Genomic DNA, 26,027 nt, shown 5'->3' with positions numbered 1-26,027 from the left:
TAAATAGAACCAACACTTTTCATTTTGCTTTCATCAGATAGGACAGCTGAAGAGAGACAGGAAATGTGAGGAGGAGAGAGTGGGGCAGATGTGCGCCAAAGGGCTGAGGCAGGAAGTCAAACCAGTCGAGGACTGGGGCGAATCTACTGACAGAGTGAAACCAGTGCCCCATTTTTTTTTTTTTTTTCAAGCACAAGATGTCTGCTTTATTTTTTTATTTGATCAAGTGAGCAGAGAAAACTGCCAAAGTTACTGATCGATCAAATTCCTATATTTCTGTCAACTGATGACTTCATCTTTTCTTTTGTGAAGTTTCTAAAGAGGAAAATTTTTTTAAAAGTATCGTGATTCAACAAAAAAATGCTATCAAAGGAAAGCAGTCTGGCCCACTCACACATGGTTATTAAGTCTCAAATCATGTAGTGCAGGAAATGATTGGATGTCATCAGCCTGCATGAGTCTTTAAGTGTGAATTGTCCTGAAATTAAAGGTGCAAAAATGGTACAAAAGAGTGAAGGAGCAGTCGATGTGAAAGAGCTTTAGTGACGTCTTTCTGGGGGGCCTTTTGCCTTTATTTTGACAAGACAATGGATAGAGTCGGAAATCGAGAGAGGGTGGGGGATTATGTGGGAAAGGATCCACAGGATGGACTTGGACTAAAGCCTCTGCACATGGAGCGAAACCACAAGACCACTTGCGCCCCCAATGTGAAGGAGCTTTAAAGGTAGGATACAGTGAATATCACTGGTTTCTGAAGTGATAAGAAACTTAACTCTTCCTTTCCCATCCCAGCATTTTTTTTTTTTTCCCATTCAAAATCCTAAAAACATGGAGCTTACAACAGAAGACAGACAAAAGGCTTTAATCAAAGAAGTGGTCTTTATTACAGCAAAGAAGCCAAACATTACAGACAAGAATAATTATGAACCATGAATATCAATTCTATACTCAAACCGGCCTCTCATCAGGACACTTGCTTCATTCACTTCTCCTCAGGGACATGAATTCAGATTTATTAAGGAGGAATAATGGGCATCTTGACAGGATTCACTCCTTACGTTCCTCCTAAGCGTGTAGTTAAGAGGGCTGAGATTTTTTTAATTTGAATTTCTATCATTGCTCTACTCTCTGTGCATGCTTCAGAGAAGGCCGTAATCATTTTATCATATCTGAAATTTTTCCTCCCTTCTTTGCATCAGACGAAAAATCTGAAGGAAAAACTGAAAACTGCTTATCCACCAACAGAATAAACTTTTTAAACAATATCTGTCAAAATGTGAAGTTGAATCCTCCTGTAGTACAATCTCTGACTTTTATTTTTGTATCTACAACAGAACTAATGTTCTGACATCGCATCCATCATCTACACGTCTACTGTTCATCCAACAATAGAGCCTTATAGAGCACTCCTGATAGTCTATTTACAATAACATCCGTAACAGTGGACCTGCGCTACTCTTGTTCCAACAGTGTGAAACCTCTGACATTTTATTTACAATATTATTATTTTTTTTTTTATCTGAATCAGTTTGTTCACAACAGAAACACATCTGGTATCCGGTGATGCCTCACAAAGAATTTTCATGAAGCGCTCGCTTGAATAAAACACACTGAGTCATGGTTTTAAAAACATTGATCGTCCATGAGAACGCGTTCAACAAAGCCCTGGTTTGCAATCTCAAAATGCTGTTAAAATGCTTGAGGATGAGGATATTCAAATGATTAGGCACAAAAATGTTCTCTTTTTTTTTTTTTTTTGTCTCACAGTCCTGCATGTCACTCACTAAGCCTGTTTGCATCACTGAGTCCATGTGTGTGTTCAGGGATAATGGTGAGCAGGATATGAGGATGAAGATAATAAGCTTATCCCCAGACTAAGACTTTAAAAGGGATAGGAGCCATTATCCAAAATACTCTGTGGATGTAAACGCACCGATGTTCAACTGACCACAAACAGAGCGATGGGGCTGTTACACAAAGAAACCACGGCAACATCACAGAGAGTTTCATTAAGTGAAAACAAGACAACACTACTGCACCTAAATACTGAAAAATCTACTTCTTACGCTTCAATATACAGCTTCTATCAGGGCTTCTTAAACTCTTCTTCATGGACACAAAAAGAGCAGATGCAGCCTCTGACCTCAGCACCCATTATGGGCTCATTCCAATACTCCTCAGAGGAAACAGTACTGCGGCCCATTTTGCATCCCTGACCCGCAGTTTAAGAAACGCTGGTGGTAGAGTAAACATAGAGTGAAGAATGATTGTTCTTACAAGCAATGCAAGTAAACAAACAATAAATACAAACAATGTGCTTTATCCGTATAGACATATTTACACAAAGTCTTTGGCTTATGAATAAACATCGGCTACGAAATAATAGAAAGAGAAGAAAACAAAGGGGAAAGTGTTGGCCACGAGTGCACAAAAACAATGAGGCCTGGGGTCAGTTCACTTCCAACTCTATTCAAAGCAGAAATGAAAACTGTAATTCAAAGAGCATTTTTTAATTCTCAGTCTTTTCTTAAAGGCATCAATTCCCCTCCAACCCCCCCCAGACATCTGTTCATATTTGAGTTTTGAACTGAAATCTCCCCATTCGTGAATTGGCTGAACTGAAAGTGCATTGGGCCCAGCCCTGAACACAAACATGATTACACTACATTTCACATGGCTGAACATTAGAGTTCACGTTTGAGCTACAAAGAAGACTTCAAAACTTCTATCCAGTAGATCAAAAACTGAAGCAACACAAAAAAACAATCAGAAAAAAAAAATAAACATTGCAGCTCACTTTGAGTGCAGAAAACATGAAACAATGATACATATCACACTTTTTATACATTTAGGTGAAAATCCTACACTTTTTTTTTTCACCACTTCATGATAGGATTAAAAAAAAAGACTAATACTCGCTGTGTAAATGTTCTGTTGTTGTTTCATTGGCAGCCTTGATGCTTTAACACTACTTTGAGTTTATTTTCTCTCTTTTGATTCTTTTAACTGACATTTTTCTGAACGTAATTCCATTGGTTCAAAGTTGGTGTTAATAATTACTGAAATACATGATTTTGTTCTGACTGAAATGAGCTGAAAAGTAACATAGAGAAGCGGCTGGTGTAACAAGAGGAAAACAGAATGGACAGAGTCTGACAGGCTGTACCTTTAACTTTCTCAGACACAAGTACAGACTGATAATCAGATTTTGTAACATTAGCATGATGATAAATTAGCATGTGAGCAGGAATGTGTGGCCACTCAAAGCTTTCAGCTGTGTTTGCAGCTTGCACTGGGGGAGGGAGACATCTACAGGGCACATAGAGTACTGCAGCATGAGGCATCGAGTCCGTGGAAGGGGGGCTTAACATTTAAATGGGGGGGGGGGCCTGAAACATACAGAGGGCCCCGCTGGCACTCAAAAAGCTGTACAAGAAGCGTTAAGGAGTAAAAGGAGTAACACCACCTCCCCTCTGGTGTTCTTCCAGCAGCTCCCTCTGCTAGAAGTCTGAACGTTTCCCTTTGTTTGGATATTAAACAGCGCTGTACAAGGAGCCGCTCGGGCCATTCGTAGGGACGCAACATGGGGGCCACAGAACGGCCACCACAGAGGGGAGTCGGGACCAAGCAAAGCCAAGGATCAAACAAACGGAGAGTGAAAAGATGTTCTCCCTCCTCTTCACCTCCTCTTCGCTCCTTTGTTTAGGAGGACTCGATGAACTCCAGTGACAGATCGTAGCAGAACCGATACTGCTCCTGTAGACAAATACAGACCCAAATATTTAATCAGTATCTGCTGGTTCTGGAAATCAAAGCAAGTCCATGATTCCCTCTCCTGTTATGACATCTTCTTACACATATCTTTCAGCTAATCGCTCTAGAAAAGCTGGGCACGTCTTCTTAATACTGTGGAACTGTTAGTATTGTGTGGAGGTTGTAATCTAACAGTTTGTTATCTCTGACTCACCGGAGTGTCCACCATGTTGGGCTTGCTGTTCCTCAATGTCTTCACAGCGTGGAAGACGTCAACCACACTCTGTCTCTTTGCCATCTCGCACACAATGCTGCTGGCACAGAAAACTCCACTACGCCCACCTCCGTTTCTGCCAAACACAAAGATGAATATACATATTTATGAGCACAGAAAAGCACAAGTTACTATGTCCATTGTAGTTTTTGACACATCTCACAGCGCAGATGACACAAATCCTCCCGCTTTTTAGGAGACCGAGACAAAAAAGAGACGTGTCACTCTGAGTGAGTCTTTAACACTCCTCCGATTCTTTTTCACTTCAACAAATGAGCTCATCGTTTTCACCGGGTAAACAGAGTGCTCTTGCTTTTAAACCCAGCCGCACATTGTCGTTTTTATAATGAAAAAAGTGGATACGCTTGTATTTACTCACAGGCAGTGAACGATGGTTCTCCCCTCGCCCTCCTCTCCCTCACGCTGCCACTGATCCACCTGCAGGATCAGTTTGAGGAAGGAGCGTTTGGAGGCGGGGACTTCTCTGTGTCCCGCCCACCCAAGGTACTGGAACTGACGAACCATCAGGTAGCCTTCCTGAGGCTAAAAAGACAAAGCGCACACACACACACATTAAGGGGGAGGAGTCAGACAAACAGAAGACTGATCTAAACTTACATAAAACAAAAAGTTAACTCTGTTTTTCATTTTAACTTTCTTCAAGGAAAAAGCTCTGAACCAGAAACATGACAGCACAGTATAAATGTTCTGACCCTGGTGAGGTTGCAGACTCTGAAGAGTCGACTGATCACATCACAGTCCATGGAGCAGGACATACATTCCACCTGGACCGGACCGTAACGCAGCATCCCTTCTTCTGGCCAGTACTGAGGACAACCCTGAACACAAACAGTTAAACTATTCAGACACAGTGAAAGTCAACTAAAGCAATTGTAGCTATAATTTAAACAGAAACAGACAGCAAACATTTACATGATTTCCTTTGACTTTATGGTTTGGAACATTTGTGGGAGTGACACAATTCCATGTTGATAAACTTTGTGATTAAGGAATGGACGGGTTCTAAACATTAAAATATAGAAAGAATCACATGTTCACGTTTTCAAAGAAAACCTGCAGAAGCATCTGTTTAAAATGTAATTACAGAAATTACAGATAATGTTTGTTCTTTGATGTCAATTATAGTTATTTAAGAAGGAAATCAGAATCGGATAAAATCGCTATCAACAGGTCAGACCTTGAAAAAATCTGAAAAGGAATCAGCTAAAGAAATTGCAATGGATGTGTGTGTAGTTTAAAGCCTTACATGTTTGAAATATTATCCTCTCAGAAATGTAGAAAATCACAGCTCTTTGAACAAACTAAATAGAGAAGAGCAGAGCAGAGATTTACCTGAGCCAGGTCAATTTCATTGAGCATCACTAGACTGGTACATCCATAGTCGTAAACCAGACGCCAGAAGTCTTTGACCGTGTTAGGCAAAGGATGCTGGGTAACGATGAACGCAGCAGGCTGTCTGTAGCTCTGCAAAGAGATAACAGGAAATATGTCAGCTCTTTTTATTCACTCAGACGGTCATTTCATTCACACATTTTTTGTTTTTTTTTAAATCCAGGAGTTTGAAGCAGCAAGTTTTATTTTCATACTGATCCTGAACATTTCTCTCACACATACTCCCACATCACAACAAAACAGCGGAGCAGAGTGGGACAATATGCGGGACAGCAAGCAGCACAGGTGATGTTTGGTCACATGATCATGCAGTGAGCCTATCAGATGTGTGGATGAGGAGCATGCATGCACAAACACAAACAGCTTACATCATTATCCAGAAGGCTCAGTTAACTTCAGCTTAGGTTCATATTAAAGTTACAGAAGAAAAACAGACTATTGGCACGATAAAGTGACTGAAAGTGAACTGAGCCTGTTCTGAATATGGGCGACATGGTCGTGAATGACTTTGGTGACTTGTACTCATGAGCTGAATCTAATGTGAAGGTGGGTTAAGGTCGGGTTTGAAGTTTGGGGATATAAATGACTTTTCTAAACATGAACCTGGTGGCAGAACGACACTGAAGCCATGAAACAAATCCAGTATTGTAGATTTGAAGTGAAATCCCATTACCTGGAACTCTTCTGACAGCTTGATTAAAGAGAGGCCAAAGGTAAGTAACTAAACTTTGAATGGAAACTTAGAAAATTGGACTGATGCAGCTTTTTTTTTTGTTTGTCTTCCAACAGCTTTGTTGGACAGAAGCCAGGTTTTCTCCACACCATGCACGTATAAACCCAAATACTTCTTTCTCACCTCCCGTCCCTTTTTCGTCTGTCCCCTCTTTCTCATGTAAAACTTCTCTGATGACAAACCTGCTCATTAGCATTACATGGTCATAACCCCACATTAATCTTATCTTACCTTACATCCCCCCCTAAGTCAGACTCTGTTTAGAAGTCCCTGTACACGGGCAACATGTTGAACAATGCTGCCGATGTAAACAAAGTCCTGCAACAACGAGGCTTTTAAAGATCTGTTGGTGGCCAGAGAAGCTAGTGGTCTTCTCAGAACCTGGATTTGTCTCTAGCCTTCTGCTGCTAAAACCACAAACACAGCATCACACAAACAGGGAGGGGAGTCTGTGTGCGTGCATGTGTGTGTGTGTGTGTGTGTGTGTGTGTGTGTGTGTGTGTGTGTGTGTGTGTGTGTGTGTGTGTTGTCTGCATCATTTCTTAAATGTAAATGTGTTCCTCCTGATCATCATTTGTGTACAACCTCTAAAAAGTGTGTAAAAACTTCAACAGTTATGTGATTGCAGTTTGGGACAAAAAAACATGAAATACCTTTAATTTAGTTTTCACATATCAGAAGTCCAAATTCATCATATTCACACAGCGGCCATTTTCTTCTGTTTGACAGCTTTATAATTTTCATATTGAAAACAATCAAATGATAATGCTTACACTAAACTACTTCCTAGCTAACAGTTATATTAGATAGGATGTTCCTTGATGTTGTCAAGAGGTCTTTTATTCAAATTCCTTACTGAGAAGAATGTAAGCTAGTTGGCAATAATGCCAACCAGGAGTTGGGAGCTCATGCTAGCTGTTCTGACATCACTGCAAGTAGCCGGTAAAAATGTCACTAAATAGTGACCTGATGTTACCTGTCTGTTTCCTTTGTAGTTGTTGACCAATCAGATCAGAGTGGAATTACATTGACAGATTTTCTACATGTATATAATTTACATACTGGAACAAAGCAGAGTGACTTTAACACAAAATTCAAACTTTCCACCCTCAACAGAACCAAAGTGGAAGGCTGCTGTGTGAATATGTTCATTTGTGTTCAAAGCAACACATCTGCAAGTCTAAAAGGGTATATCAACATGCCATAAAGCAAAAGAATCCACACACACAGTCTAAAAATGTCCCAAACTACTCTTATTGGATGTGTTGAAAATAACACGTCGTCACTGGACTGAGTGTGTTGTGTACTTACATCCATCAGAGCAGCGTTGATGTAGTTGCTGCTCTCTCCGTCTATTGTGATGAGGAAGGGTAGGCACCTATCAGGAGGAAGGCCGTCCACAAAGCGATTCTTATCTTGGTTTCTAGGCAACAATGCAATGCTGCAGTCTTCAGGCTGAGGCTGAGGAGTCACCGAGTTTAACGTCTAGACGCATGGAGAGATATAGAAGTTATTTTGGTGCATAAAATGCTCGACCTTACCGAGTTAGTTACACTTTAACAACAAGTTTTTTCCTAGCACTGGATTTAAAAACATTTGCTCTGTGTGATTGTTACACAAATGACCTTTTGGTGAGTATCACTGAATCTAAACAGAAACTTCTTTTTACAATAGACACCTTTGAGTTCAGCTGAATATGTTGGGCTCTACTGTTATTATTAAATGACACAAATGATGTTAAAACAGTTCTGAATTATTTCTGGCTGTTGTCTCTGGGTTGAAGCCGAACAATAAAGATTAATTTAAACTTTGAGAGAGGCATGGAGTGGATAAAAAAGTAATTTCACAAAGCATTTCACCAAAATGTGGTTTACATATTCATTCAGAAGCCCAGAAACTTTGCTATTTTTGTTTGCAAAATATGGAACCTATGAATAAACATGGCAGAGGAGGATTATGATGCAGGAGTGGCTGAGACATGTTGACGTTTGTTTTCAGCTTCTCAGTGGCTTTTAACTGAAATGAATAAAAGGTGACCACAGCCTCTGTTCTTCTTGCTGGAAAAGGATGTTGAGAAAAGCGAGGTAAGGTCTACAGTGAGGTTTACCTGGAACTCGTCCTTCAGATGAGACGAGTTGGTCTGCGAGTCGATGCGGATCAGCTCGTAAAAAGCAGCTTTGAACTCACAGACTGGTATGGCTGTTTCTCCGCATAGACAAGCCTCCAGTATGGCATCGTGGATGAATATATACTGCTCCTGTAGACATTGAATTCAACACATGCATATTATGACGATCATACGCATCTTTCATTCACACTAGAAAAAAAACAACATAATTAGATATTAAAGAAAACACACACTCAACACGTGGACAACAGCTGAACGTGAGCACGCTGACAGTGTGAGTGATGACGGATGGAGATGGAGTTGTGAATGAGATGTTGAGTGTTAATCTCACCTCTGAGTAAGTCCAAAATGAAAATTGAACTTTTTTAAAAACGTTTAAGTAAATGAATACAGCTTCACTTGAACAAACACAGAACAGGGAGTGAACTGAAGGATGCTTTTGTGAATGAAAGGGGAATGTGCTTTGTCATCTGATGGATGAAGCTGTAGGTTGTTATTCTTCTTCGGACTAACATTTCACAAGTTTAAGGATTTTCTGTGATGGTGTAAAGATACGACAGTATGTAAAACAATTACAACATGGACAAAAAGTGTCCATGCAAGAATCTAAGGAGTTATTTACCTCCAAGTAATAAAAAGCAAATCAATGTTGCTAAAAAGAGATGCTTTGTGATCAGACAGTCGTTAAAAACTTTGCCTTGATTTCTCCATAGAAACAAAGTTTGATTATGTAAGAAATAATTAATGATGAATAAAAAAAGAGCAGCAGATAGATTAAGATATTGACAAAGGTCTTATTTTGTTATTTAAAATCACCGCAATGTGTCTTATTGTCTGCTTCTTAATTTTACACATTGGATTTTGAATTCTGCAAACTATTTAACTTTAAACTAACCATATATTCATACTTTACAGACTTTGCAACAGCTGAGTAAAATCATGAATTTATTTGCATCCATGCATTAGGACTTTTCTTGATTCTAGATATAAGTGTTTATTTAGTGCTGAATGCATTAGTGTTAGCCATAGTGTAATTCCTAAAACTACCACTAGATGGTGCCACCGCGAGCTTAAAATCCTTCATGAACGAGTAGGGTTTTCTTTTTGTACCCCTTTTTGTGTGGGAGAGTGTTTGTATCTAAAAAGCTACATTTTCATATTTTTCCGTGTCCAGGCCATTTCTCTGTCGTTATTTTTGAGCGGTTGATGTTTCCCCTTGTGTTTATGCAGTGACATGAAATTTTTTATGAATGCTTATCAGATAGATGAATCCATGTAGTCTCCTCAGCCTGCTCCATGTCCATGGCCGAGTCTTACAGTGAGGGTTCATTAAGTTGACTCTAAGATGTGGATGCAGATGGAGGATGGGTAATGCAGTCACCTCAGTCTGTACCATGTTGATCCTCCTGGAGCGAAGTGCCTTCACACAGTTGTAGATGTCCACTACTCCTTCTCTCTCTGCCATGTCCAACATGATGTCGATGACGATGAAACAGCCCGTACGCCCCGCTCCAGCACTGCAGAGGGAAACAAACATGGACAAATGAGTCTTTGTCTTTAAGTTAAAAAGAAAGAAGAGAGCTGTTTGACTATCGGTATGTCAGTATGTCGGTATGGTTCACATGTAAGAGTACAAAAATAAACATATGCCGTACATTATATAAAAGATGTAACTGTGTGCATGTTTTCATACCTGCAGTGAACCACTATTGGCCCAGCAGAGGGTGGATTGGAGATTTTAACTCTGCGGATGAAAGAAAGTAGTCCCGTGGCGTGATATGGAACGCCGTGATCCGGCCAGCCTGTGAAGTGGAACTGCTTGACCTCACGCACCTCGTTGAAACCACGCTATGTAACGAAAAAAAAAAAAAAAACACCTTTAGTTAAACATTTATTACAAAACTAATTTAAACTAAGTGATAAGTTAATTTGTTTTTTTTTAAATCACATCCTGGACGGGTCAAGCTCGCTTTGTTTTCATTACTTCCACCAGAGACAAGAACTATACATGATAGGTTTTTTTACAACACTGTAAATAATGCTAAACATTAATACATGCAAACAACACAGAGACTTAATGCAAACTGTAAGATATGACTCACCCTCTCCAGGGTAAACGTGCGAACCACGTATTCAGCAAGAGGTTCAACCTCCACAAAGGTCACCTTGAAGTCGCCGTACACCTCTGCATCATCGGGCCAATACTTATAGCATTTAACCTGTTCAAAATAAAATGCGAGGTTAGGATTTGCTCTAATATAGGATAAATCATGTTAATGGGTCTCAATCATGCTGAAAATACACGGTTTCCATTTGCACAAAATTCTAATGACATCAGCTTTAAAATAGAATAAAATACTAGAAGAAAAAGTCACTTGCATACGTGCTTACGGTTTTTTCAAACATGATTTGGATTTGAAATCATCGCATTTAAAAAAAAATCTGGCTATCCAGTTAACTAATGCTCTGAAAAAGCCCCACACAGGTAAAAAAAAAAAAAAAAAAAAACGCCATAAAAGAGTACATAAGAGATGAAATGACCATCTTACCCTTCCAACCTCCACCAGATTGGTAACCATGACAATGCAGGCCGACTGTTCCTGCCACACCATCCGCCAGAAGTCATACACCGTCTCATGAACAGGGCCTACACACAAACACGCAGACACATCTTCAGTACTCCGAATCATCCCTTTGCGTGAGTAGAATTGTCTTTTGTTTTTTTTTAAACAGCGGTAATGAATAATTTGTTTTATGGAGTTGCAGTTGCTTACCCTGAGTAGCAATGTAGTGGCTCGGTCTCTGGTAGCCCTGAAATCACAGCAGCACAACAGAACAGCTCAGTACAAATGTCCCTTTGTTAAAACATCACTTTCTCACAGCTAGAAGAGCCCAAAGTAAAGCTTTCAAACATTATCTACCAGTGGACACAGTAAACACAATCCAGTAAAGTTATATCAGATATTATTGTCATTTTAGGGCTACATGTTGAGTTGAACTGCCTGTTACATGTTTATTTAGAAAAGAGGAACATCTAAAGTAGACGCTGGAACCTGGGAGAACTCTTGCTCTTAATATTTGTATCTAATATGTCAGAAGTATCAGAACAAAGCTGCAAAACTATGTTTTTAGGGTACCAAAATCCACAAAACATCAACAACTGAAAGATAGAAATCACACGAAAAACATGTTCTACTGATAAAAAGGGACATCACACGGTGGGATGTAAGGAAGCCTGACAGCAGGGCGATATGAAGTCATGCAGCCGAGGCCCCAGCAACTTAAAACATACGAACAACGTGACGCGATGCATGTTCTGACCGGTGTGTAAGTATGGATGTAGAGGTGAATAAGTGTAAAAGGTTGAGGGGCGTGATGAAAGAATCCACAGTGATACTTACATCCCTGTACAGCCAAATCTATAGCCCAAGCCACAGGCAGAAAGAACGAGTGGAAGAAAGAAAGAAAGAAAGAAAGAAAGAAAGAAAGCACAACAATGTCAGTGAGTGTCAATCAGGAAAAGAAAAGTTGCATTGACATAATGGGAGTTTGAAAAGGACATGCAGAAAGAAACATGATTAAGACTGAATAAAAAGGACACTTCCTGATGTACTTAGATTTTAAAAAAGCCTTAGAAGGCAGATTGTTTATAATTTCATTTAACAAAACAGTTACAGCTTTGTTAACGCTCTAGCTTTTAACTTTTAAGTTTATTTTTTAGTACAATCCAAAGTATGTTGAATACCATCTTACTAAAGCTGTACCAACAGGGATAAGCTATACAAACCAGGTAGTGTCCAATCCACTCATTCTAGTTCTAGTAATGTGAGTGGTGACATGCATGTCATGTAACAAAGAAGATAATGCTACCAGCATGTTAGCATTTAAATAAGCACAATGTGAGAGAACCCTCATGCAGATGATTGTTGTAAATGCAAAAGCAGAGATGGGAAAATGTGAATGAATGGATGCGAATTTAAATGGAGTAATCGAGTCACTGGTGAATGTTCAGAGAAATTATAGATACAACAAGAGACAGGGTGAAAAAGGGAATAAAGTGAACACACTATTTAAACATCCTAGCAGGTATTATAAATTGAGTGAATGCTAATTGAAGGGACTAAAATAAATAATCCTACACTTTTGTGTTAGATGAGAATATCAACTCCTCTCTCGTGTTTAGAATAATCATGAAGCTGGCTAGCGGATTAGCTTAGCCTAGCATTAAGACTTTAAACAGCAGGAGCAAGCTTAGATAAGATAGCTCTTTCAATATCTAACATCACCTAATAATAACATGATGTACCAATATTAAAGTTATAAAGGTTTAATAGTTAAGAAGTAACTAAGTAAATAATCTAAGACATCAAATTTACGCGATGTGACGTGCCTATCACTGAGCTTCAGAGTTGCAAGTAATCAGATTTTGTTGTGCTGTACACTGCCAGGCTAGCTGTATACTGTATATATTTCCCCTGCTTATTTTTATGTTAAGCTAAGCTATCTTGCTATCTCCTCTGACAAACTATAGCTGCATTCTCATAACCATAAGGACGACATCGATCCTCTCACTAAAATGCAAAATGAAAGCAAGCAAGCTTTAAATATTACATAAACATCATCTCTCATTGTGTAGCTCTTGTTGTTGCTTGTTGTCTGTTGCATCTTTTGAGAAACCGAGTTCTACTAAATAGGGATTAACTCTGAAAGTCTCCTGTTGTATATCATATTACTCTTACAGACTGCCTTTGGAAATGGCTTTAAAAAGTCATTATGATAAATTCAGAATGGATAAATGAAAACATGGATAGAGACAGAAAGAAGACAGCAGAGGTGACACATGATAAAGACACTTGATGTATGCATGATGTGGTTTTTTGGGGGGTGGCTGGATGCGTAAAAAATGGCACGATGGATGACTAGTAGACGCATAAAGGTATAGAGGCCTGACATACGAGCGAGGGAGTGTGGTTTCGTTGGTTTCGTTGGGAGCCAATAGTAGCATTCGATGCGTTTCCACTTACATCGATGTAGTTGGCGTTGATGTAGTCGGAGGAGGGGTCATCTTCTATGGGCTGAAGAATAACCCTTGAATGGTCATCTGAAGAGAGACACAGGAAGGCAGTGTTATAGAGAGCAATGGAGAGGATTAGAAATAAAGAGAACGACAATGACTCAAAAAGAGGAGAGCAATACATGTGTGTCATTACTGCTAAATCAGAAGGGGTGGGTGCAGACGGAGCACTGAGGGTATGCTACTTTTCAAATATTACCAACCCTGCCTTTAAGGGGGGAAAACGTGTCTGTGGCTTATGAGTCCAAGGACAGCAAAAAAAAAAAGTCAGATTGTCCAAAGGAGGAACAACGGCTTAACACTAAAGTAAATGAAAGGTCTGCATATTTTCTGTCTCTCACTCCTCCTTTTTCTTTCTCTTACTAAACACACTGTAACTTTGTTGTAAAAAAAAATGAAATGTTTGCTTACATGCTATAATGTTCCCATAGCGGTTCTTGGTGCGGTTCTGATCTTTCTTGGCAACGTCCCAGGAGGCCGACTGGCCCTCGAAGAAGCTCTGTATCACCAACAACAGACGAAACAATGGGCAAGAAAATTACATTTCATGGACTCACAGTGAAAAGTAACACACTGAATAGCTCTGAGCAGAAAGAAGTACTTGAGTAATACTTTTGCCCGCTTATTCAATACACAAAATATGTGTTGTGAAGAAAGTTTGTATCTCCTCGACTGTTACGTCAATAAGGCAGAAAATACACTCAAATGAAGAGGGGATTAAATCATTTTTATGTCAAGCCAAAACAACAAACAGAGCATTATTGATTTTCATAATAGATTTCTTTTTTGTTTTCTACATTAAAGAAGTGTGCACAATACAGTTTTAGATAACTTAATGAACAGCAATTTAAACTTTTAGAAATTGCATGATAAATATTTTTGACATGGCTACAAATATTAAACATTTTGCTACCAGTGCTAGTACAAATGATGCTGCTATTAATAATCTTACTTCGTACTCCTCCTTAAAGCCATAGCTGTCAGATGTTTTCATGAGGTTGATGTGCTGCAGAAGGTCAGCCACTCTGATGGCCGGGTGCAGCTGTCCTGTCTGATACGGAGATTCAGTTCCTTCACAGTGATAGCGAGGAACGTCCAGGAGCCGGCTGTTCTCTGCTGCAGAGGCACTGTGGTTCTCATCTGTCAGGAGAGAGATAGAGAGAGAGAGAGAGAGAGAGAGAGAGAGAGAGAGAGAGAGAGAGGACAACAGTGGTCAGATCATTTGTACATTAAATAATGTGCATGGATTTATCAGTGTCTTCACTAAAGGCACTAAAGCGGTGATTTGTATGGTCCCGTGTTAAGAACAATTAAAACAAAACCTGTTTTTCTTATCAGGTCTGAGGAATGATTTATGCACTAGAAGGATTTCAAAGGCTTTGTGAGGCAATGTAGGCAGGATACAATCATGTGCACCCCCTGATTACTGACATCAAGGGAAATAAAACAAATAACTTTTATCTTTAGCAAAAGAAGTGAACCCAAAAACATGATGGATTTGAGCAATTACCATACGAAAACACTCATTTTCCTCAAACTAAACAAAGCATCAAACGCTTCATTTACTCGCTGTAAACTTACCTGTAATTGGAACTACATGTCAAAGCAGCAGAAGAAGAAAAGAGAAAAACATGGGTTTTGAAGAATTGCAGCAAAGGAGGATTTGTTAATAAGACTCTAAACATAAACTGTGATCCAATTACAAAGGGACTTTAAATTGTTTATACATGATGGATGATCTCACAATACGATGGGGCATGGCCAACAATGAGAAGAAACAAAGAACAAATGTGTAGAGCGCCGACTCACTAAAACACCAACCACAACATAAAACGCACTTAAAAGCTGGAGTTCAAAGTAACGTCTACTGCAACGCCCTCTAGTGGTTCAATCCACTAATACTCATGACTACATCAGTTGTTGTTAAAAAAAACTTTCTAAAGGTCTCACAAGAACCGAGATTATATTAAAACAAATTAAAATATTTGAACGTGAGGAAGTATACGAGTACAGAGTAGAAGTGGTGAAGGAGGAGGAGTTATCTGAGATGACCGATTTCCTTTAATTTTTTTATTTTGCATTTAAGGAATAAAGTTAAAGTTGTGAGAATAAATCAAAACTTTAGTAAAAGTATAAAGTGTAAGAACTGATAAATCAGAGAAGATGACTGATTTATTTTTTCTGATACCTGGACCTTACTCAGAAAGTTTCTATTCCTCCATATATGAACTTTTGTGTCTGTACTTTGATTTCAGTCTCCATTGACATTTTGATTTCAAACCTTTATTTATTCTAGAAAGGACACTAAGGTTTCCCTCATTTCCAATGCTGTTGAGATTTAATCACATCTTAGACTTCACTCTATTCATATTTTAACATGACATATGCACTAAAACAGGGCTGCATGTTTATCACTCATAAGTAAAACATATGATTTATTAGCATTTTCTTAAGCCTGTACATTGAATAAGTGTTTCAGTTGACGGTAATAACGGGCTCATATTTTGTTTCAGAACTCCCAGGTGAACATTTGTGTGCTGTTGTTGATAATGTGAGTGGGCAGTAGTAATGCAAAGACTGACAGGTTGTATAATGGAGAAGCTTGAGGTCGCAGCACAAGCGACTGATTTCATCTTCACCGCTGTTTATTAACTGACACTGTTTATTTCATCCGACTGATTCTCCTCTCTGCTCTGAGGACATGTTAGCTCATTACTGACTGTTAAAGGTTTGTTAAGCTCTCGTCAGGCCAATTAACGGCAAACTTAACCCGACACTGCCTCTTAATTTGCTACTTCCTGCTACTTCTTCCCCCTCTGTGATGTGATTGGCCAAGACAGATTGTAACTGCAGCCTTCGCTCCAAATTAGAGGCTGTGGAACGGTTAATTAACACAGTTTGGTGGCGTGGTGGATCACGGAGCCCTTCAGGGTATGTTACAACTCCACATCATGCTGCAGTGTCAACACGAAAACTAAAGATAAACACATTGCAGTGCAACGCTGGAGCTGGATCCAAGTTGGCAAAAACGAAGGTTTTTCACAGTTCAGAGTGGCCCAGGGAATAACACAGATGGTAGATACTCAAGTAGACTTCTGGATCCAGACGCACGCAGGACTCCAAGCATCAAGTTGTTTGCCGTCACTTGATGTCACAGATTTAATCAGAAGCCGTTTTATTTAGTGGCGACGTGACAAATAGTCCCTCTCCTTTAAAGTATCAAGCTTCTGTTGTTGTGTTTTTGGACAGTAAATGGCATGCCTTGAAACAACTCAAAACTGTGGAAATAATGAGGTCTCTAAGGGAGAATGTTGGTAATTACTGTGAATATCAATAAGTCTCAGTAGGAAACAGAAAGCGTGGCTGGAATTAGGAGTGATTGAACCTTGGGAAAACACAGTACGACAGATGAAGTGTTTGGCTGCTGGAGTTTTTTTTTGTACCGGCCATGTTTTACACAGAGAGTTGGCAAAAGAAGATGTGGAAAAATTACACATCTTTAGATACCTTTGAACCAAATCCAAACATCCATTTTGTTCTATCTCTCTTTCATTTACTTTATTTCACGACTTTCTGCGGCGAGTATGTCCTTGACTGTTTTACCCGGAAACCTTCACAAACACATCTAGAACTTCTGGCGATTAAAAAGGAGACAACGTGCTGGTACTAAAACTTCAATCCAGCCAAAGTACACATTCAGGTCATCGGACACTGGAGGATGTCATATGGAAACATGAGCATTTGGAGACAACATTGGGGGCCTATTTCACGACGCACAGAGACGCACAAGATGGGGAGGGGCTCTGGGATGAAAAAGGGGGATCACTAAAGGAAAAGGATGGTAAATGTGAAACATCCATCCATGCTGTAAGTCTCACCTAACACAGCAGTAGGAACCAGAGGATCGTTGGGTACTGTGGAAAGAAACACCGTCACCATTAAGACCCTGTGCCCTCCTTTAATGAGACTCAAGTGTGTCTCTTTGTGTAATCATGTATATGTTGTGTTTAAGCGTGTTGTATGATGTTTTAAACATAGCACCTTGTGTAACTTTGTTACCTTGTGTTTTAAATTGTGGCAGATATTCACAAACGCTACTTCTTGTCTTTTGCATGCAAGAAGTAGACTTCATACTTTTTATATTCTGTTCTACGCAAATATTTCTAAATCTCAGCATTACTTAAACTGATTAAACAGCTTTGGTTGATCCTCAATTCTGATTGGCCAGTTACGACATTTTAAGGTCCGTTATATCTTAATATCAGACCTTTGCTGAAGCCTAGCAAACAGAAAGTATTCTGTAAGCTTAATATTTTTGGGTCTGGGACTTTAATTGGAAAACATCTGAAGACATATCTTCACTATTAGAGAGGGTCAAAGGAGCTACTGATGGACTTAACTAAACTGTGACCCGGCTGGAGTGTGTATTACGACCTTGAAGGTGAGATCAATTCTCAATGAGGATAGCAGAGAAAAAAAGACATGAATACTCAGATGTGTTTATAGTAAAGGAAGATAGAAGAAAATTTTAGATTCCCACTAAGAATATTGAGAAAAAAAATTATTTTTTCAAGTTAGTCGATCTATAAACAATCTTTGTTGTAATATGAACAGTCTCATTCATGAACCTACATCTGTTGTTGTAGTTGTGAGAGTCCATGAATGTCACAGCCATGGGGTCCTCTCCATGCAGAGCGCTCTGGTCAGCATAGCTGCGATCCATGGCGTTCACCATGTGAGTCATTTCCTGTCGTGTCGTTCCGATGGCGTCTTTACGTTTTTTAGCCAGTTTCCTGTCAGGGGCAGAGACGGACACAGTCAGACATCTTGTAAATAACAACATCACAAGTATCAGCCAGCCTGCAGACCACAGCCTTGTGATTAATTGATTTTTTTAAATTATTTTTTTTAAGAACTTAAGCATTTTGTTGGAAGTACTGTAGGTGGTATTATACTTGTTTTTTATTATTATTTTTACCAGGCCGGGGGGCTGCAGGCTGCTGATTCACGATGCAGAATTTAAAACCAAGAAGGAAGAAGAAAGAGGAAGAGAGGCAAGAACAGGCAAAGGGGAGGAAGAGGAAAGGCTTGTTTTCAAATGGCAGCATGTATCAGACTCAGCTGAAGGCGCAGAGGGGAAAAAAAAGTGTCTAATACAGAGCAGGGAAAATGACCTAAGACCTACACACCTAGCAAGGAAAAACAGAGCTTCAATCTTCAGAACCATAGATGAGCTGTCAGATGAAAGCCTTTTTAGAAACAATAGTTTGATTAACTCAAAAATGGAGGATTAAATATTTGGTTTTCATCTAACAGCAAAGATGGAAAAAATCCCATTAAAACAACAGCCAGGGAGTGACTTATGATCTATAGAAGCTCAGGGGAAACCATTTTCAGTCCAAAACACCACAGTTACCAACATATGAGTAATAGGACTCGAGGTCATATAATAAAAAGTCAGGAGATTATATAGAAAATCAGGTATCTGTAAACATTGCACCATTCTCTGGACTATTTTTCTTCACAGACTGCTGGTAAATGGTGGAATGGTATTGTATTGAAGGTGGAAAAAACCCTTCGTTCTCTTAAGAGCTGGTGCCGTGTGAAGAAAAATAACAGTTTAAAATGAAAACACACAGGTATCTCTCCTAGAGGGTTTAATTCTGAATCCCTATAATCCCAGGAAAAATAACAGCACAGGGCTCAGTGCTCAGTAGCATGACAGAGCATGCAGGAACATTTTGTACCCAGAGCCATAGATGTAAATCTGTTAGGACAACAATTGCACACGTCAACAGGCATTTCTTTGAGTTTGAATTAGCCCTTCACTTGTTTTCAAGTTTGAGCTACAACTTGAATGTTAATTAAAAAAAATTGCCTGTTAAGTTGAATTCTGATTGTTGCCTAACTGATACAACGTACGGCTCTGACTCTCCCGGTGAACAGACAGACAGCATGCTTTTATTGTATATTTTACCTCTTCACCCCCAAAATACACCAAGTCCACCTCCAAGACCACACCCACACACACACACACACACACACACACACACACACGATACACGCACACACTCACACTCAGTAGCAACATTGATATAACTCAAGACAAACTGGAGCTGTTTGTGTGGATTTTTTTGTGAGGGTTTTATTTGTCGTCTGATAGAAAAAATGAAGATAGGACTTATGAAGCACTTATACAGTAAATAAGAGAGGCTGAGGGAGAAACAAAGAGGAGGAGGAGTGGTAGCTGTGACCAGATTTACAGTACATTGCTGTTTGTTTTCTTGTTACATTTTTAATGTCTCTAATTCAGAATTGATTTTAAGTGCAATATGTGTTCACAAAAAGTCTACTAAACAACATGCTTCTCACAATGTTGATTCCTTCAAAGAAATAATGAAAAACTCAGTTTTCAATTAATGACTTAAAGCTTCGTTTGGCCGTGAAGAAGGAGAAAAAACGTCCCAACATGAGACTGGGAAACGGTCTGAGGAGCACATGAATGCAGGGTTTATGCTTCTTTAGTGGATGGAAAAAAACACTCTGTGCAACTTTAAGCCCATGACTCCATTTCATAGGACTCTAAACTACACGATTAATGATCCTAAATCTTAATCTGACAGGCCAGAGATGGTGAATAACAAATGCCTGATTCCATTCTTTAATCTGTGTTTTTTTTTTAAAATTCACATCAGTGCTCTTTATTGTCCCAATCTCTTTTGAAGTTAGTAATGAGGAAGCCATATATGGTCACAGCCATTGAGAGCTTCTAAGAGACATAGAGAAGACATGACGCTCCCACATCACCAGAAAAAAAAAACCCACCAAGAAAAACTAGCAGAAACAGAACCACCTGCTCCAAACAGGGAGCCGACCGACACCGAGCATGTGCAGCAGCGTTACTGTGATACCTGTGACTTGATGGGCGGATGGATGATCACATGACTACATGCACACAAAGAGCTACAAGTCACAAGTGCAGCATTCTTTTTTCAAATAACACGCTTAAGCCTGTGTCGTCCCACTTTTGGCCTGCTTTGATCTTGTTTGAAGGCCAACTTTGACCTGCTTCAGAGCAACTTTGGAGCATGTAGAGGACAGCAGGGCTGAGGTCAATTCACGGTCAGTTCAGTCCCGTTGATGGAAGCTGACACTAAATTTTACCAATTATTCAGCATTTGTTTATTTTTCTTGTTATTTTAAAAGACAGGAAAGCGTCAAACTTCTGTTGCTGAAAAAACATTCTCATGAGGATTTAAATCTGTTGATACAAATAAAGTCAAAAGAATTCAAAAAGTCGTGACCTGACTGACATGACAGTGAACTGACCCCCACCCTGGTGTGGCGTCAATGAGGATGGCTTTGGCTGGTTGGTCAGAGCTGAAAATGTGTTTTGTCTTGAAAAAAGTATACTGCATCTTTAAAAATAACAACATCTAAGCCACTAAGAGTAATAATAATTACTATAATAGGTCGCCCAATAAGATAACAGCAGCTGGGTGAGCTGATTGTTGATTGGTTCGTTTACTTACAGGTAATAAGAGTATGAATAGTAGGTCCTCCTGGGGTTGTGAGCCAATCAGAAAGCAAAGAATGAGACACAAGGGTCATGAATATGCAAATTAGGACAATACTGTCCTGTCCCAACCAGCAACAACAGAAACAGAAATAAAAACACCTTTTATACGCTACAACTTAACGGTCATGCAAGGGGTTGTAGTAAAAACTATGGGCCCTATTTCTCAAAATTTGTATCGCTAAATACTACAAAACAAGCCTATAAAACTATCACTTAAAAACCAGGAAGTGTCAATATTAAACTATAAACATGCAGTCTTTTTTTTATTTTTTATTACTTCGAAGGGTGTTACATTTTTACTCATGCAATATTTTTATGCTGATTTTTCTGTAACTTTAAAATCTGATTGGAGATTTAAAACCTGAATCAGCCAATCACCATCACCTATTCCTATAGAGGCTAAGCTGTCAACCTGATACAGAGCTGTCTGATTTGTAACACCACACAGCTCGCTTCCTGTAAAGCAAGCATGATGTCACTGTGATGTCATCATGTCCCACCATTTTAAAGATGCAGTATCGTTCAAAGTCGTAAAGGTCCAATGACAATGAAGATTGATCTCCCCAGAAACCTTTGTGGGAAACTACTGAATCTATTGAGGTCATTGTTTCAAACAAACATACATTATAAGTTTAACCTAGAATGATTTTAGCGCTCATTTTAAGTGGCTCAAAAGTTATTTTCTATCCCATGCAAAAATGTTCATGTACATGTTCTCAACCAGAAACTGGCATCATGACTTGACTGATGTTGGTCATGAGACTGTCTCTTATATTCCCAAAAATCAAACCAAAATTTTCACAGGAAAAAAACCCATCATGTTTTTATCAAATACAAACTTTTTTTTCTGTTGGTCAAACTGGAAGAATATCATTTTACAATATGATTAGCATGAACGATGTCCTACTTTAGACACTTTGCAATCTAATGCTTAAGTTAACTTTAATTGATCTTTTAAAGCTTACAGTTCAAAAACAACAAACTACACAGCATTATATTCATCCAGGCTGTGCAAAGAAATGTAAGAATCCAACACAACAGTTAACCCCGCAGATGTATGGCCAACAGTCTTTGAAAGACAGACACTCAAATACGGTCCAAAAAGAGCAACACATGCTCATGTTGCAAAAAGTGAACACAAACTAGGGATCAAGCAGTGTCAAGCAGGTTCTTTGGTTATCTTTCTACTTTGACACTAAATCTGCAGAATGAGTTGGATCACATGAATTCATTACAAATTGAATGGAGGTCAGGAGCAAAGGTTCTTCACTGACGAGGGTTCATGGCTGATTGTAATTTAATGTCTCTAATCGTTTTTGACTGCCTGAGAGAATTATTGGTTGTAAATGAAAGACTCTGGCTCTCTGAAGCCTCTGGCAAGATCCGACACTTCAGTATCTAGAGGAGATAATCTACAGCATCTCCTTTCAGACACATTTTCTTAAGTTTCTTACAGCCTATCTTAAATGTTTTAATGGTTCAAGGTACATGGCAGGAGTTGGTATGTGATATGAGGCACTTCACATAAATGTAACCCTCCTGAATATGCAAATTCAGTTTATAATTATTCTCTTTTTAATGAGCCACTCATGTTCCCTGAACACCAAGTTTTAATTGAAAGGTCACTAGAGGAATGACATATTTAGTAATAGTTAATTATTACACTCGTACACTTCCTTACAAGTCTTTAAAATATGCATGCACACGTGTGCACACACATGCCCCTAAGGTAGGAAGAGAGAACTCAACCTCATGTAACCTTACAGATACAGGTTGAGTCGGATCTGAAGAGACTGGACACTGAGCCAGCTCTAAAACGTGGGATTCATTTAAAGCAGAAAAAGGTTTCTAGATTTTGAAATAATATATAACAACTTAAATAACCTCTGTTAACTGCCTTACAGTGGTCATAACTGTCAAAATAACAATACTGTGATTTTCTTTTCTCTTTCAGTGTCTGGTGATGTTCGTATTTCATAGAATAAGACAATCCCTCATTCAAGCACTTTGATTTGATGTCTTGTGAAAAGGCAAGACAAACTTTGATGCTTGCTCATTAACCACAGAAAAAGGACAATAGTACATGACTACCAGGTTTTTAAAGACTATGAAACATTAATAACAGTTGTTTGATTACTGCTGTTTAAAAACAGTTACAAAGTATAGAAAATTAAGCTGCTGTTCAGAACTACATGCCGTAGTTATGCTCAGCCACCACATGATGGAGCCCTGCACCAAACTAACACATCATAGGCTGAAACGATAAAGTGACACAGGAGCTTGACTCTTCTCAGGGCTGAATGAGTTATCTGATGAAGAGACGCAATGATTCTGCAAGTTAGATTATTTCAGTATCGTGCTCTAATTTTCTGTTTTTTATTTTTCTTAAAATAAAAAAGCTCCTCAATCGGACCTGCTCCAAACCTCCTTTTAGGTTGTGTAATCTAGTGTATCACATGAAAGTGAGCTGAAACAAAGTGCAGGGGGCGATGTTTGTACTCCGGTTGTTTAACCCTCACACCAACATTTATCATTTTCCCTCAATCTGAAATACATTCTTCTTTTATGTTCAGTAGAAATGTCCTTGGCTTCTTCCAGGTTACAGCTTTCACATGCATATCTCCAATGTATTTTTCCTTTACCCCAAAAATACAACATCCCAGCATTTCTTAAAGATATTTATGTCTTTGATGTGTTTATGTAATCTTTATGTTTTGGAGTCTTAATTCAGTTGTTGAAGGTTACTTGACATCTTCCCCTTGGGGATCTTTTTCTCTTTCTTACTCTCAGCTGATTGTTGTTGTTTCTGGTTTGTCTCAGTCAGTGTACTGTACCAGGATAAAAAAAAGCCTCAGATCTTTGTCAGAGTAAATCACACATCTGAGAGGCAGCAGTTTCTAATTTTGGATTAATCTCAGGACAACAAGCCGTCAGCTATTTATTGCCTTAAAAAAAGAACAAGCTTCAGGAAGTGATCGAGCTGGTTCTGAAGGGAGATCAACGTTTATGGTGGATGGATGGAGGATGGTGTTACTACAGCGAATACTGGACCAAACACACAAGAAGAGAATGAATTTAGGCGCACATTTGTTTCTCTGTGACTCTCTCCATCTGCATGCCTGCTGGTGCAGCACTGGTGTTCATGTTGATTTAGGACTTATCATCAAACTCCTCTTCAAAGCCTTGTCAGCGGGCGTGTTTAAGGGTGTGTCACTCACCTCTTCTTGACCAATAGGATGGCTACCAGCACCAGCAGTATAAAGACGAGGACTCCAGCGCTGATCCCGGCTATTTTCACCACCCGATCAGTCTGTTTGGCGGGGTCAGGGATGACCTCTGGCTCCTCTGTCGCACCTAAAACAGAATGACAAGACAACACACATCAATACTGCCGCATGAACATTTATAACTCCTTTTTTAACTACTAGAACAAAACCAGCTTTAGTGTAGGATTAAAGGTGTTAAATATCCCAAGAAAATATTATTTTTCTATCCACTGTGGTACATTTTTGAGGTACTTCGACGATTCTAAGTGAAATCATCACCAAAAATAGCCTTCCCATGCACCTGATTATTAAATCAAAGGCTGTCTTGTCTCATGTAATGATGTAAAACAAGCAAGACTTTATAATAAAGGAACAAGACGTAAAAAATAGTAACATCAATGCTGAAGAAATGGGTCTCCTGAGTTAACTCTTGGATTGATGATTACTGGACAGCAGAGGTAAAAGACAAACTTCCCTCCGCACACAAACACCTCTGAGACATCACTCAATAAAATAATAAAAGCATGGTGGGCTTGAGGTTGATTGGTGATATTGGACAGTTATTTTTATGGCCTTGTCTGTTGAAAAGCTGTCTGCCTTTTCTCAAAGCTGCCAGCCAATGTGGGAATACAAGTGAATAACATGTACCCGTCTGGCTGGTTTTCTAACTTTAAACACATCTACTGCGAGACAGAAGATCAAATAAAAACACTAAAGCTCTTCATATGTATTATATTTTATCATATCTGACTATTGCTGGTTATTTTGTTTAAGAGCTACATGGACTTGGACAAAGTCAAGTTAAGAAGTGATAATGTGTCTTGCCAACCTAACTACCTTGTCAGACTAGTCAACCAAACAAACCATATCTGTCCTTAAAGCTTTCCAGGAATCTTAAAACTTCTGGGGTGTAAACCTTCACTGAGCATTTCTGAAAATGTTGCTCCCATGCACTGACAGACTTTAAGCCTGTTATACAGGAACTCTTGGCACCATTTGGACATATTTATGCAACCTTGTGTCACCCAAGGCTGTCAAAGTATGCCACCCAACAGCCTCGGGAATCATGTTTACTTTTACTGAAGACGTCTTTACAAAATGCCCTCACATCAGGTAAAGTGGTGACTGCGATAAGAAAACAAACCCTGATTAGCTGTTTAAGAGCAGGTAAATATCAAGACTCTAAATATCTCGTGAAGCAAAGACAGAAACCTGCCTACACAAATGTCATGGAAACTGTCATTCAAGGTGTACATTTAGCACAAGGTTTTGTTTAAGAAGCTTAATTCGCTCACAGATTTAAATATCAAGATTAACAGCACAAACCTCATTGATACGATTCCTGTTCAGAATTAAACAAAAGATATTCCTCAAACCCACGCACAAGTCTCTTCTGGTGAACAGCTCATATATCTGAACATTAACCTCTTTTCATGGAAGACATTTTGGCATAAAGCAGGTATATCTTTAGAAACAGATCAAAGAGATTACTTAACAATTAAACTCTCAAACTTCAGGCGGGGCGGCAGTGGCTCAGTGGGGCGACAGTAGCTCAGTCTGTAGGGACTTGGGTTGGGAATTGGAGGGTCGCTAGTTCAAGTCCCGGCACGGACCAAGTCCGGAAATTGGCCTGGTACCTGGAGAGGTGCCTGAGCACTGCCGAGGTGCCCTTGAGCAAGGCACCTAACCCCCCCACCAGCTCAGGAGCGCCCACTGTGGGCAGCCCCCTCACTCTGAAACCTCTCCATTAGTGTATGTCCATAGGATCCTGTTTGTGCATGTGTGTGTATTTCAGCCTATGTTTGTG

At 39.3% G+C, this 26,027-nt stretch overlaps 1 protein-coding gene across 25 annotated transcripts in view; it reads right to left on the bottom strand.

The window, feature by feature from the left end:
* Positions 1–860: 860 nt before the first annotated feature.
* ptprk (protein tyrosine phosphatase receptor type K) overlaps positions 861–26,027 on the bottom strand; it is a 113,768-nt gene continuing 88,601 nt past the window's right edge. For 3 of the 25 annotated variants that reach the window (XM_065963593.1, XM_065963598.1, XM_065963599.1), the window contains 22 exons: positions 24,173–24,308; positions 20,908–20,937; positions 18,008–18,168; positions 17,254–17,289; positions 14,957–14,968; positions 14,328–14,515; positions 13,787–13,886; positions 13,257–13,402; positions 11,703–11,720; positions 11,076–11,112; positions 10,851–10,948; positions 10,404–10,520; positions 9,995–10,149; positions 9,683–9,818; positions 8,281–8,430; positions 7,485–7,658; positions 6,114–6,131; positions 5,381–5,512; positions 4,741–4,866; positions 4,407–4,570; positions 3,968–4,103; positions 861–3,756 (listed from right to left, as the gene is read on the bottom strand). In XM_065963593.1, coding sequence (XP_065819665.1) covers positions 3,703–3,756; positions 3,968–4,103; positions 4,407–4,570; positions 4,741–4,866; positions 5,381–5,512; positions 6,114–6,131; positions 7,485–7,658; positions 8,281–8,430; positions 9,683–9,818; positions 9,995–10,149; positions 10,404–10,520; positions 10,851–10,948; positions 11,076–11,112; positions 11,703–11,720; positions 13,257–13,402; positions 13,787–13,886; positions 14,328–14,515; positions 14,957–14,968; positions 17,254–17,289; positions 18,008–18,168; positions 20,908–20,937; positions 24,173–24,308 — 2,324 coding nt within the window. In that variant the 3' untranslated portion in view covers positions 861–3,702. The remainder of the gene's footprint in view (positions 3,757–3,967; positions 4,104–4,406; positions 4,571–4,740; positions 4,867–5,380; positions 5,513–6,113; positions 6,132–7,484; positions 7,659–8,280; positions 8,431–9,682; positions 9,819–9,994; positions 10,150–10,403; positions 10,521–10,850; positions 10,949–11,075; positions 11,113–11,702; positions 11,721–13,256; positions 13,403–13,786; positions 13,887–14,327; positions 14,516–14,956; positions 14,969–17,253; positions 17,290–18,007; positions 18,169–20,907; positions 20,938–24,172; positions 24,309–26,027) is intronic. The other 22 variants (XM_065963595.1, XM_065963600.1, XM_065963610.1 and 19 more) reach the window with 18 other exon arrangements.

This window comes from Labrus bergylta, chromosome 15 (genome assembly GCF_963930695.1).
Source record: "Labrus bergylta chromosome 15, fLabBer1.1, whole genome shotgun sequence".
NCBI lineage: Eukaryota > Metazoa > Chordata > Actinopteri > Labriformes > Labridae > Labrus > Labrus bergylta.
This window is presented reverse-complemented; position numbering and strand designations above follow the sequence as displayed.